Source organism: Salvelinus sp. IW2-2015, linkage group LG17 (genome assembly GCF_002910315.2).
Source record: "Salvelinus sp. IW2-2015 linkage group LG17, ASM291031v2, whole genome shotgun sequence".
Lineage (NCBI taxonomy): Eukaryota > Metazoa > Chordata > Actinopteri > Salmoniformes > Salmonidae > Salvelinus > Salvelinus sp. IW2-2015.
In genome coordinates this window covers 33,264,944-33,277,379 of record NC_036857.1, presented here as the reverse complement: position 1 = coordinate 33,277,379, position 12,436 = coordinate 33,264,944, and the positions used below count along the sequence as shown (strand labels likewise).

The following is a 12,436-nucleotide window of genomic DNA, read 5'->3' as shown; positions in this document are numbered from 1 at the left end:
AGTACTGGAAACAATAGAATACTATGAAATATCGGGGAAACCAGGCCTGGTTTTCATAGCTGATTTTGAAAAGGCTTATGATCAAGTACGACTGGAGTTTATATATAAATGCTTAGAATATTTCAATTTTGGGGAATCTCTTATAAAATGGGTTAAAGTTATGTATAGTACCCCTAGGTGTAAAATAGTAAATAATGGCTACATCTCAGAAAATGTTAAACTGTCATGAGGAGTAAAACAAGGTTATCCACTATCGGCATATCTATTTATTATTGCCATCGAAWTGTTAGCTGTTAYAATTAGATCCAACAATAATATTAAGGGATTAGAAATCCGTGGCTTAAAAACAAAGGTGTCATTGTACACTGATGATTCATGTTTTATTTTAAAACCACAATTAGAATCCCRCCACACCCTCATAGAGGATCTAGATACTTTTGCTAACCTCTCTGGATTAAAACCAAATTATGATAAGTGTACTATATTACGTATTGGWTCACTAAAAAATGKAACTTACATTACCGTGTAGTTTACCAATAAAATAGTCTGACGGAGATGTGGACATACTCGGTATACATATCCCAAAAAAAAGAAATGATCTCACTCTAATACATTTTAATAGAAAGTTAGCAAAAATAGATAAGATCTTGCTACCATGGAAAGGAAAATACCTATTTGTGGAAAAACACCCTGATTAACTATTTGCTTATGGTTTTACCTACACCTAGTGACCTGCTTTTTAAATTATATGAACAAAAAATATTACATTTTATTTGGAATGGCAAGCCAGACAAAATTAAAAGGGCCTATGTATATACCGAATATGAATTCGGAGGGCAGAAATGATTAAATATTAAAGCATTAGACCTCTCACTAAAGGCATCAGTCATACAAAAGTTATACTTAAATCCAAAATGGTTCTCTAGTAAATTAGTAAGAATGTCTCATCCTATGTTCAATAATGGCCTTTTTCCCTTTATTCAGATTACAACTGCTCACTTTTGGTTATTTGAAAATGAAATAATTTCCAAAATATCATTATTTTTTAAACAAGCCTTAGAAAGTTGGTTGCAATTTCAGTTGAATCACCTGAAAAGACAGAACAAATAATACAACAAATATTGTGGTTAAACTSAAATATACTAATTGATTTAAAAAAAAWYTATGTTTCGATAACATTTTATTAAAATATATACTTTTTGTAAATTATATCATAAATAGGACTGGTGGAGTTATGTCACACATGCAGCTAACACAGACATATGGAAATGTATGCTCTACCCAAAATTACAACCAAGTAATTGCAGCATTACCACAAAAATGCAAGAGGCAAGTGGAAGGGGGTTTGCGGGGAATAATAAAGGTATATATATATTTTTTTTTTAAGTGGATGTATGTAAACTCAGCAAAAAAAGAAATGTCCTCTCACTGTCAACTGCGTTTATTTTCAGCAAACTTAACATGTGTAAATATTTGCATGAACATAAGATTCAACAACTGAGACATAAACTGAACAAGTTCCACAGATATGTGATGAACAGAACTGGATTAATGTGTCCCTGAACAAAGGGGGGGGTCAAAATCAAAAGTAACAGTCAGTATCTGGTGTGGCCAGCAGCTGCATTAAGTACTGCAGTGCATCTCCTCCTCATGGACTGCACCAGATTTGCCAGTTCTTGCTGTGAGATGTTACCCCACTCTTCCACCAAGGTACCTGCAAGTTCCCGGACATTTCTGGGGGGAATGGCCCTAGCCCTCACCCTCCGATCCAACAGGTCCCAGATGTGCTCAATGGGATTGAGGTCCGGGCTCTTCGCTCGCCATGGCAGAACACTGACATTCATGTCTTGTAGGAAATTACGCACAGAACGAGCAGTATGGCTGGTGGCATTGTCATGCTGGAGGGTCATGTCAGGATGAGCCTGCAGGAAGGGTAACACGAGGAGGAGGATGTCTTCCCTGTACGCAGTGTTGACAAGCAGAGTCCGATGATGATGTGACACACCACCCCAGACCATGAAGGACCCTCCACCTCCAAATCGATCCCGCTCCAGAGTACAGGCTTCGGTGGAACGCTCATTCCTTCGACGATAAATGCAAATCCGACCATCACCCCTAGTGAGACAAAACTGCGACTCGTCAGTGAAGAGCACTTTTTCCAGTCCTGTCTGGTCCAGCGACGGTGGGTTTGTGCCCATAGGCGACGTTGTTGCCGGTGATGTCTGGTGAGGACTTGCCTTACAACAGGCCTACAAACCCTCAGTCCAGCCTCTCAGCCTATTGCAGACAGTCTGAGCACTGATGGAGGGATTGTGCGTTCCTGGTGTAACTCGGGCAGTTGTTGTTGCCATCCTGTACCTGTCCCGCAGGTGTGATGTTCGGATGTACCAACCTGTGCAGATGTGTTACACGTGGTCTGCCACTGCGAGGATGTACAGCTGTCCGTCCTGTCTCCCCTGTATAGCGCTGTCTAGGCGTCTCACAGTACGGACATTGCAATTTATTGCCCTGGCCACATCTGCAGTCCCCATGCCTCCTTGCAGCATGCCTAAGGCACATTCACACAGATGAGCAGGGACCCTGGGCATCTTTCTTTTGGTGTTTTTCAGAGTCAGTAGAAAGGCCTCTTTAGTGTCCTAAGTTTTCATAACTGTGACCTTAATTGCCTACCGTCTGTAAGCTGTTAAGTGTCTTAACGACCGTTCCACAGGTGCATGTTCATTAATTGTTTATGGTTCATTTAACAAGCATGGGAAACAGTGTTTAAACCCTTTACAATGAAGATCTGTGAAGTTATTTGGATTTTTATGAATTATCTTTGAAAGACAGGGTCCTGAAAGGGATGTTTCTTTTTTGCTGAATTTATGTATGTATGTATGTATGTATGTATGTATGAATGTTTATGGGCATGTGTATGTATATATGTATGTAGATATTAGAGGTCGACGATTTAATTAGGGCCGATTTCAAGTTTCCACAACAATCGGTAATTGGCCTTTTTGGACGCRGATTATGGCCGATTACATTGCAATCCACGAGGAGAGTGCGGCATCAAAAGGACCTTGTGGCTGCAAGGAGCCACGGTAAGTTGCTTGCTAGCATTAAACTTATCTTATATAAAACAATCAATCTACACATAATCACTAATTAACTACACATGGTTTATGATATTACTAGGTTAACTAGCTTGTCCTGCGTTTCATATAATCAAAGCGGTGCCTGTTAATTTATCATTGAATCACAGCCTACTTCGTCAAACGGGTGATGATTTAACAAAAGCACATTCGCGAAAAAAGCACAAATGTACCTAACCATAAACARCAATGCCTTCATTAAAATCAATACACAGAAGTATATATTTTTTTAAACCTGCATATTTAGTTAAAAGAAATGCATGTTAGCAGGCAATATTAACTAGGGAAATGGTGTCACTTCTCTTGCATTCAGTGCAAGCAGAGTCAGGGTATATMCAGCAGGTTGGGGCGCCTGGCTCGTTGCGAACTGTATGAAGACCATTTCTTCTTAACAAAGACCGTAATTCATTTGCCAGAATTTTACATAATTATGACATAACATTGAAGGTTGTGCAATGTAACAGCAATATTTAGACTTAGGGTTGCCACCCGTTCAATAAAATACGGAATGGTTCCATATTTCACTGAAAGAATAAACGTTTTGTTTTCGAAATGAGTTTCCAGAATTTACCATATTAATGACCAAAGGCTCGTATTTCTGTGTGTATATTATAATTAAGTCTATGATTTGATATTTGATAGAGCAGTCTGACTGAGCGGCGGTAGGCAGCAGCAGGCTTGTAAGCGTTCATTCAAACAGCACTTTACTGTGTTTGCCACCATCTCTTAGCAATGCTTGAATTACAGCGCTGTTTATGACTTCAAGCCTATGAACTCCCGAGATTAGGCTGGCAATACTAAAGTGCCCATAAGAACATCCAATAATCAAAGGTATATGAAATACAAATGGTATAGAGAAATAGTCAACGCGTCATAATAACTACAACCTAAAACTTCTTAACTGTGAATATTGAAGACTCATGTTAAAAGGAACCACCTGCGTTCATATGTTCTCATGTTCTGAGCAAGGAACTTAAACTTTAGCTTTTTTTACATGGCACATATTGCTCTTTTACTTCTCCAACATTGTGTTTGCATTATTTAAACCAAATTGAACATGTTTCATTATATATTTGAGACTAAATAGATTTTATTTATGTATTTATAATGAAACCGCAGGGAGCAGGTCTCGACCTTKTAGCCCGAAGTCCAGCGTTTATAAACCCACGGTCGTTACAGTTTTATATTAAGTTAAAATAAAAGTGTTCATTGTTCATTCAATTATGTTGTAATTGTCATTATTACAAATATATATATATATATATATATATATATAAATTGGCCGATTAATCGGTATCAGCTTTTTTTGGTCCTCCAATAATCTGTATCGGAGTTGGAGTTGAAAAAATCATAATCGGTCGACCTCTAGTCGATATATATATTTACCCAAAATATATGGGGGATTGGAAATGATGCAGACAATTACATTGATGGAAGCAACAATCTTTCGCAATATTAAAGCTGATCCAACCCCTAAAATAATAATTCATACATTGTTGTGCCCCTGGCCTGAGAGGATGGAAGTTCAATATGCAACTAGCTAACGTTGCCCGTGAGTGGAAGTTAGGCTAGCGAGCAAGCATTTTAGCCAGGTAGCCTWGTACAACAAACAATTAAAGCGTGTACTGTATGACAGAGTGATAGACCGTTTCGTCAACATGAAAGAGAGGAGGATGGCATTTGCGTTTCTCTACAAGTAAGGTGTGTCAACATGTTTCTACTTACACGAACGTACACACACACACAGGTCATTTCTTCCAGTGATTTTACCCAAGCACCGCTACTGCACCGCACCTAAAAAGCCCATATGCCACTGGTTGAGAAACATTGTCATAATTATGAGGTTGTTGGAGGTGCGTCTTGGTCAGTTCAGCTCAGAAAATGCTGTCCTTGTAAATCCTGCCTAATGGGGGGCTGGCGTCTTGTCTTGGGCAGAAATTCTGCTAACGTTACTTCGTACCACAATGCTGCTCGCGACAAACTGAGCATTKATTTTCCAGAATCAATGTTCATTGATACTCTTGTTTTAGTAGCGTCTGCACTGCGCGCAATTTGAGTAGTTGATACATAAAAAGGGTATTGTGAGAGGTTAACTTACCTTCTATTATTCTTCTGTTTTCTTGCGTACAGACAATTGGAATATCTCTCAAAACCATAACTTCAAATTAATTCGATATATCGGCTAGCCATAATTTAGGGAGTTGTTCCAGAGGAGGGGGCCCTCCTTAAATCGGAGAATTTAGTATGTTTGAAACACCTGAAATGTATTTTTCCTGCCATCTAGAGCTATAATTATTATGCCTAATTCTATGTAAAAAATAAATAAAAAATCTGCATAAGGTTATCTATTAAGCATATCTCATTACCTGTTCAATTTATTTTAATTAATAATGATGGGCATTTATTCTTTAGAACTTTTATGCCTTAGGAGTTTAGTACAACATCCACACTGGTATATAGTATCATATCCTAATAATTAAAGCAACTTTTGTATTTTCTAAAGTCTAGGAACTTTAGCAGGCATGCCAGCTAAGATAGTTAGACAAGCTACACTAACTTGATTGATAGCCTGAAATGGCTTGGTAGCTAGTTATGAGAATGGGAACGTATCTAGCTGGCAAGCTAAAGCCAACGTCATAACATTGACAGGTAGCTAGTATTATAGAGAAACAACAAMAATTATTATTATGTTTTTATTCGTCAAGAAAGAATCAATTGGCTACATACATAGCTTGATCAAATTAATTTACAAAACATACCTCCGGCTAGTCTTGCACATCACCAACGCTGTGTGTCACTACACACACACTCTCCTCCACTGACAATACTGTCTGCATGCATTAGAGGGGTGAGTACTCTTTGCCTGGTCCAGTCAATGTGCCTCTATGATTTCAATTGTTAAAGGTCAAATCATTTCTGGGTAACAATTAAGTACCTTACAGTAATTGTTTTAAATTAAYATGGTAGAAAAGAAACAAAAATAGCTTCTTAGCAAAGATACATTTCTCAAGCAAGATTTTTGTTGGGACTGTCTGGGAGTGGTCTGAGTGAGGAGGGGAAATCTGAAAATGTGCTGTTATTGGCAGATATGTTCGGAACGCTCTCATTGGTATATTAACCAATTTACCGCATGTGGTGTTAKCATGGAAGGCCAAAACTCCATCCCACCAAAACAGGCTGGAATTTCAGGCAGTCTTTTCAAACAGCTCTTACACTAAAGGGGCAGAGTATTATTCCAACCTCAGTGTGAAAATATATATATAAAGCCCTGGAAAATAAAATGTTTGACTGCACTGGGTCTGTAAGTTGTTTTAGTTGATTATAAGTTGACAACTTAAGGGGGATCTCATCTTTTCAAGTTAAAACACCTACATGTGTTTTTCTGTGTACTGTATATACATCAACTGACTAGCTACGTCTTTTAGGACTGCAGCCTAAACCGCTCGAGGTCCCGATGCGGTCCATCCTGGCTCCGAAGCACCCGGACACAGCTTTACTCCTGGTGGCCATGAGCAGGTCCTGCAGCCGGCTCCTTTGACTCTGGGCTCTGCTGTAGCTCTCGTCTGCAGCTAGCTCCCGGACGTCTGAGAGCCTCTGTGGGGCCTCTGGGGCCCTGTCCCACTCTGGGCTAGCCTTACTGTGTTCAAGCTCTGGGTTGGGGCCCTCGTAGTCCACTGCAGGGTCATCTGCTGTGGCCACTGCAGCCAAGGTCTCCTCGAATCGCTCCAGTAGATTCTGTTGAACAGGGAATTTATGTGGACATGTCATGATGTTTCATTACTTGATTTAGTTACAGTATCCTGGGCACTGTTAGAGCCATCTATCACAGTCAAACAAGTTCCTTAATCCATTGACATAAAGCCTGTAAAAAGAAAAACTATATTATTTAACTTCAAATACAAAAAAACATTCCAATATAACTCTAGATATTGTACACAAAAGACAGTTTTGAAAAGCGCATATTAGGTCAGACATTTTCTTTCTGACTAGCTGTTATTATATCACAAAAGTTGCCAAACACCTCGGGGGCCACCATCCAACAACTGAATCCAACACAACTTTATTATTAATTCTCCCAGGGACAATAAATCAGTGTACCCTACCTACATCAACTGAGAGGACTAGTAACTACCTACCTTCAATTGGGCCAAGTCGCTATCAGGGTATGGTCTGCCCAACACATGGGCCGCCACCAGCGTCTGTTGACAAAGCAGGAGCAGAAGTCCCCATGAGACGGCAGTCCTCACCATGCTTGATTCCATTTAGGCTGTGGTTTGTTAGCGCTAAGGCAAGTTGTTAGCCAGGCATTCTCTTAAATAGACACAACACGCACACACACACACACATACAGAGGAGACGGTCTGGTGTCAGTGGCTCATCATTTTGTGGATTGTCTGAAGTGCATTCCGACACCTCTGTCTGATAAGGCTGCTAGTAAAATGTAATTTTAAGTGGCAGCTGGGTGACGGCTGATATGTGTGTGTGTGTGTGGATACTCATGGTAGGTCTTTGGGGCCTGAGCTCAGACATGGCGTGCTTTGCCGGGAATGCATCCGCTACACAAATACTTGGAGTTGCTCTCTCTCCAAACTCTGACTATACCACAGTGGGTTAAAAGCATTTTCTGCTGCTCTATATATAGTAGGCAAAAAACGGTTTATGAATGGAACCTCTTTCCAGGTTAGAATAGTATACTGTTTTAGGCTTTAGTACATTTGTATTGCATCATACTGGCCGACTTGTCAAAAAATAATGTACATAGAGACATAAGACATAATGACAATGCGAACATGCACTATAAATAGGTACATGTTAGGTATAGTCTTAGAACTCCTGTAAGTACCATCTCATTGAGCGTTCAATAACCTTTAGCTATATGGTGTACAATCCACAACTTSAAATTGAACTGAGGAAACACTGACGATGGCTTAGTTTAGAATGGTTCAAGCATCCTTAAAAAAATGTACATCTCTTCATTTGAGTGTGTGGACCCCCTTCATGGAGTTTTCCAATCATCTTGCATGGTCCAAAAGAGAGAGGCCATAATGACTTGATTCACCTTGAGTGGTGGCATTTGAGTCACTCATCAATACGCTACCTGTGAATAAGTCATGTTATGACAACGGTTTCCATTCCCTCCTATCAGTATTAACGTAAAGCATGTGAATTATCTGTTAAGGTGGCTGTTGTTGGACATTGGCTGATATATGGATGACAATTTTGGGTGCTCCGTTTTTAAAATMTATTTAACCTTTAGGCAAGTCAGTCAAGAACAAATTCTTATTTACAATGACGGCCTAGGAACAGTGGGTTAACTGCCTTGTTCAGGGGCAGAACGACAGATTTTTATCTTGTCAGCTCAGGGTTTCGATCTAGCATCCTTTCGTTTACTGGCCAAACACTCTAACCACTAGGCTGCCTGCCGCCCCATATAAGACTCCATATAAGAAGGCAAGACCTTATCTCATGTCCTATCCAAATCGATAACCCTCATGACTCATAAAGGGATTTGAATTTTTGGCATTACTGTGAAAATACGTCATTCGTTCCTAAAACGGAACGCTGCCTTATCACTGGGCAGCATACAGTAACTAAGCACGGGTCAGGTTATCAGTAATGATGACCCACACCACTTGGTACAATGTTGAGATGAAGTGTGCATTTCCGGAAGGTCTGAACTGGGCAGAGTCCAGGGATGGTCGACAGTGTGAATCATATAATAATTTAACCATATAAAACTATATGTCTAAAATGCACTATATATACAAAAGTACAGTACCAGTCAAATGTTTGGACAACTACTCATTCAAGGTTTTTATTTTATTTTTCTAAAATACCCCATTGAACACCTTTGGGGTGGATTGGACATCAAAACTAACTCTGGGTCTTCCTTTCCTGTGGCGGCCCTCATGAGAGCCAATTTCATCATAGAGCTTGGTGGTTTTTGCGACTGCACTTTCAAATGTTTAATTTTACCCTTATTTTACCAGGTAAGTTGACTGAGAACACATTCTCATTTACAGCAACAACCTGGGGAATAGTTACTGGGGAGAGGAGGGGGGATGAATGAGCCAATTGGAAGAAACTTTCAAAGTTCTTGAAATTTTCTGCATTGACTGACCTTCAAGTCTTAAAGTAATGATGGACTGTCGTTTCTCTTTGCTTATTTGAGCTGTTCTTGCCATAATACGGACTTGGTCTTTTACCAAATAGGGCTATCTTCTGTATACCACCCCTACCTTGTCCACAACTCAACTGATTGGCTTAAATGTATTAAGAAGGAAAGAAATTCCACAAATGAACTTTTAGCAAGGCACACCTGTTAATTGAAATGCATTCCAGGTGACTACCTCATGAAGCTGGTTGAGAGAATGCCAAGAATGTGCAAAGCTGTCATCAAGGCAAAGGGTGGCTACTATTTTGATTTAACACTTTTTTTTGGTTACTACGTGATTCTATATGTGTTATTTCAAAGTTTTGATGTCTTCACTATTATTCTACAATGTAGAAAATAGTAAAAATAAAGAAAACTTTGAATGGGCAGGTGTCCAATTTTTTGACTGCTACTGTATGTGGACACCCCTTCAAATTAGTGGAGTTGGCTATTTCAGCCACACCCGTGCTGACAGGTGTATAAAATTGAGCACACAGCCATGCAATCTCCATAGACAAACATTGCCAGCAGAATGGCATTACTGAAGAGCTCAGTGACTTTCAACGTGGCACCGTCATAGGATTCAACCTTTCCAACAAGTCAGTTCGTAACATTTCTGCCCTACCAGAGCTGCCCTGGTCAACTGTATGTTCTGTTATTGTGAAGTGGAAACGTCTAGGAGAAACAACGGCTCAGCCACGAAGTGGTAGGCTCCACAAGCTCACAGAATGGGACTGCTGAGTGCTGAAGCACGTATCGTTTAAAAATGGTCTGTCCTCGTTAGCATCACTCAATACCGAGTTCCAAACTGCCTCTGGAAGCAACGTCAGCACATGATTTTGGAATAAGATGTTCAATGAGCAGGTGTCCACAAACTTTTAGTCATGTAGTGTACGTCTGGACTGTTTCGCAGAATGGTAGCCTATTCTGAACATTCTCTCTCCGTAGTGCTGAAATAACAGTAGTCTGCTTTGTGCCGAAGACGGCCTTGAAGCAAACCTTTAGCTTTGAGGTTTATTCCTTGTGATTTTACTTTGCGCCAAGTAGTTTTTCTTTGCTTCTCTTGTAATTAATTGTTCTGTGAGGGTTTGTTGTTTTGTGAGGGTCACTCTGTAGACTAAGGGTCTGTTGTGAGTTAGTATGCTACGGTTATGTCATCCCAATTAATACATGCACCTGACTCAATTTGGCGTATGATAGATCTATGAACGCGACCCCAAGCTTTAGGCAAATTTCACATCTCATTATTTTCCTCATTGAATATTCAGCCTGAGCTTATACTGACTAAGGCATTCTGTAATTTGCAATAATTTATTTTTCTTAATGGATGGTATGAAAGTAACCAGTCAAAGCAGTGTTTTATGCGCAGTTGTAAACATTTATTGTACACCATGACACCATCTTACATAAGTTCAAATAAATATATTGGCAATAAACAAAGTTCAATAAATATAATAAAATAAATAGGTAGCCTATAGCCTATAAATAAGAATACCATTTGGTAAGTAATGACGTTGCTGCTCCAGGTTATGTGTAAGACTTCATCTTGTCTTTGCATCTGAAAATAGAGAAAACAAGATATTAACCAACATAAGTTTGTTTCTCAACATTAGAACTCTCACAATGGATGTCAGACAACTTATACGCACTGTTTTAGAGTGAACTACTTGGACACTATTTGGTTAAGAGAATGTATCTGATGCACAGTAGCCTATACCATCTCAACCTGAACTAAACTCACTGTATTTGCCAACKGTGGTGCATCCAAGAGAGCRCATTGAGCCGATTCGGTCCATCCTTTGCCCGAAGCAGCCCGAGTATCTCTTTGATCTAGAGTCGTTTCGGACAGTTTTCAGGTCCCGGGCTGACAGGAACTCTCTTATGGCGGCTTTGTCCAGTATTGTTTGTGGTTGCTCTCTCTCATCCTCTGCAACCATTGCCATGTCTTCAGGAGTGACATCGTCCAACTTTTCTGTGGAGACTCGCTCCACCTCACTCCGCTCAGGAAAGGACTTTTGAAGTCGATGGAGAAGTACCTGCAATGTCAAAAACAAGTTTGAACAAACAGTTTTAACGATATCCTTGGGCTTCAACGTKTAGGGATTGTAAACTACTTCATATGTCTGGAACAAGACCTCCCTCAAAGGCAAATATGAGGCTGTATAGCCTAAAAGGGACTCACATTTAAGACCTCCATGTCATCATTGGTCAGTAACCCGTTGTAGACAGGATACGTGCTGCTCAGCGGCAGATTTAAGAACAGGAGAACAAGGCCAAAAAGAGYACTGTTGGAGAGCTGCATTATTCTCTTTCTTCTTCAGCGAAGGTGAAGTGGTGTGTGAAGCTTATTTTCCTTGCAATTCAATTGTCGTTGTTTCTACACACCTACGCCAGGGTATTTTATATCTAGTCTGACACGCACAGTTATGCAAAGAATTGGTGTTGCATGCCGACACCTGATTGTGATGACACTAGCTGTCGGAAATGACTCCTTTTAWAGCATTGTCTTTCTAGATAATGGGGCATACCCATGACCTAGTSAGTTCAATCCTTTGTTTGGAAACATACGTTCATAAATTGGCTTGCATATTGTAAGAGATTTTTCACATTGAGTAGCCTACTGAAAGTCACYGGCTAAGCCTTGCCAACAGTGGGCCGCTGTCTAGCATTGAGGACAGACCTTGCGCCTTGTTTAATGTTAYGCTTCTAAAAMGGCCGATATATTAATTATSAAGTAATTATCAAGTTCTCACTAAACCACGTCCCACTGGGCACAAACTGGTTGAGTCAATTTAATTTGTCAATGTATCGTGACAATGTCAGATTTMAAACGTAATCCACTATTAGAAACAAAAACTATAGGCTGGGCAACACCTACTGGAGAATTGATKTATCTTCACCTACTCTTTGGTCTCCCATCTACGGTTTTAACCAAGCCCAGCCCGCTTAGCTAGGACATTTATCACTGACTATTACCAATGTGCTATCTMGAGAATGATTGTTGAGAGACATCCTCTTAAAAATGAAATAGAGTCACTGTTGCTTTCAAAGTCATTCCAAAGGGTAGGCTTATTAWCAGAGCAAATYAAACGTGACCAAAATGTATCAATCATCAATGATACTATTTAGGCCTAATATAGCATTTGCA

The 12,436-nt window shown here is 39.8% G+C and overlaps 2 protein-coding genes across 2 annotated transcripts; both read right to left on the bottom strand.

Annotated features, from left to right (window-relative positions):
- Positions 1-5,813: 5,813 nt before the first annotated feature.
- Positions 5,814-7,437, bottom strand: LOC111976975 (natriuretic peptides A). The gene is made up of 2 exons (XM_024006188.2): positions 7,271-7,437; positions 5,814-6,869 (listed from the first exon to the last, which is right to left on the bottom strand). The coding sequence occupies exons 1-2, from the start codon at positions 7,394-7,396 to the stop codon at positions 6,543-6,545; spliced, it is 453 nt and encodes a 150-aa protein (XP_023861956.1). The 5' UTR covers positions 7,397-7,437; the 3' UTR covers positions 5,814-6,542.
- Positions 7,438-10,645: 3,208 nt separating this feature from the next.
- On the bottom strand, positions 10,646-11,662 carry LOC111977113 (brain natriuretic peptide). The gene is made up of 3 exons (XM_024006423.1): positions 11,471-11,662; positions 11,030-11,324; positions 10,646-10,846 (listed from the first exon to the last, which is right to left on the bottom strand). The coding sequence occupies exons 1-3, from the start codon at positions 11,588-11,590 to the stop codon at positions 10,830-10,832; spliced, it is 432 nt and encodes a 143-aa protein (XP_023862191.1). The 5' UTR covers positions 11,591-11,662; the 3' UTR covers positions 10,646-10,829.
- Positions 11,663-12,436: the final 774 nt, after the last annotated feature.

Excerpts from the sequence above, each read along its gene's own strand:
- LOC111976975 (XM_024006188.2), bottom strand. The coding sequence starts at position 7,396 with ATGGAATCAAGCATGGTGAGGACTGCCGTCTCATGGGGACTTCTGCTC. Across the intron at positions 6,870-7,270 it reads GCGACTTGGCCCAATTGAAG|AATCTACTGGAGCGATTCGA; the intron begins GTAGGTAGTTAC and ends CCTGTTCAACAG.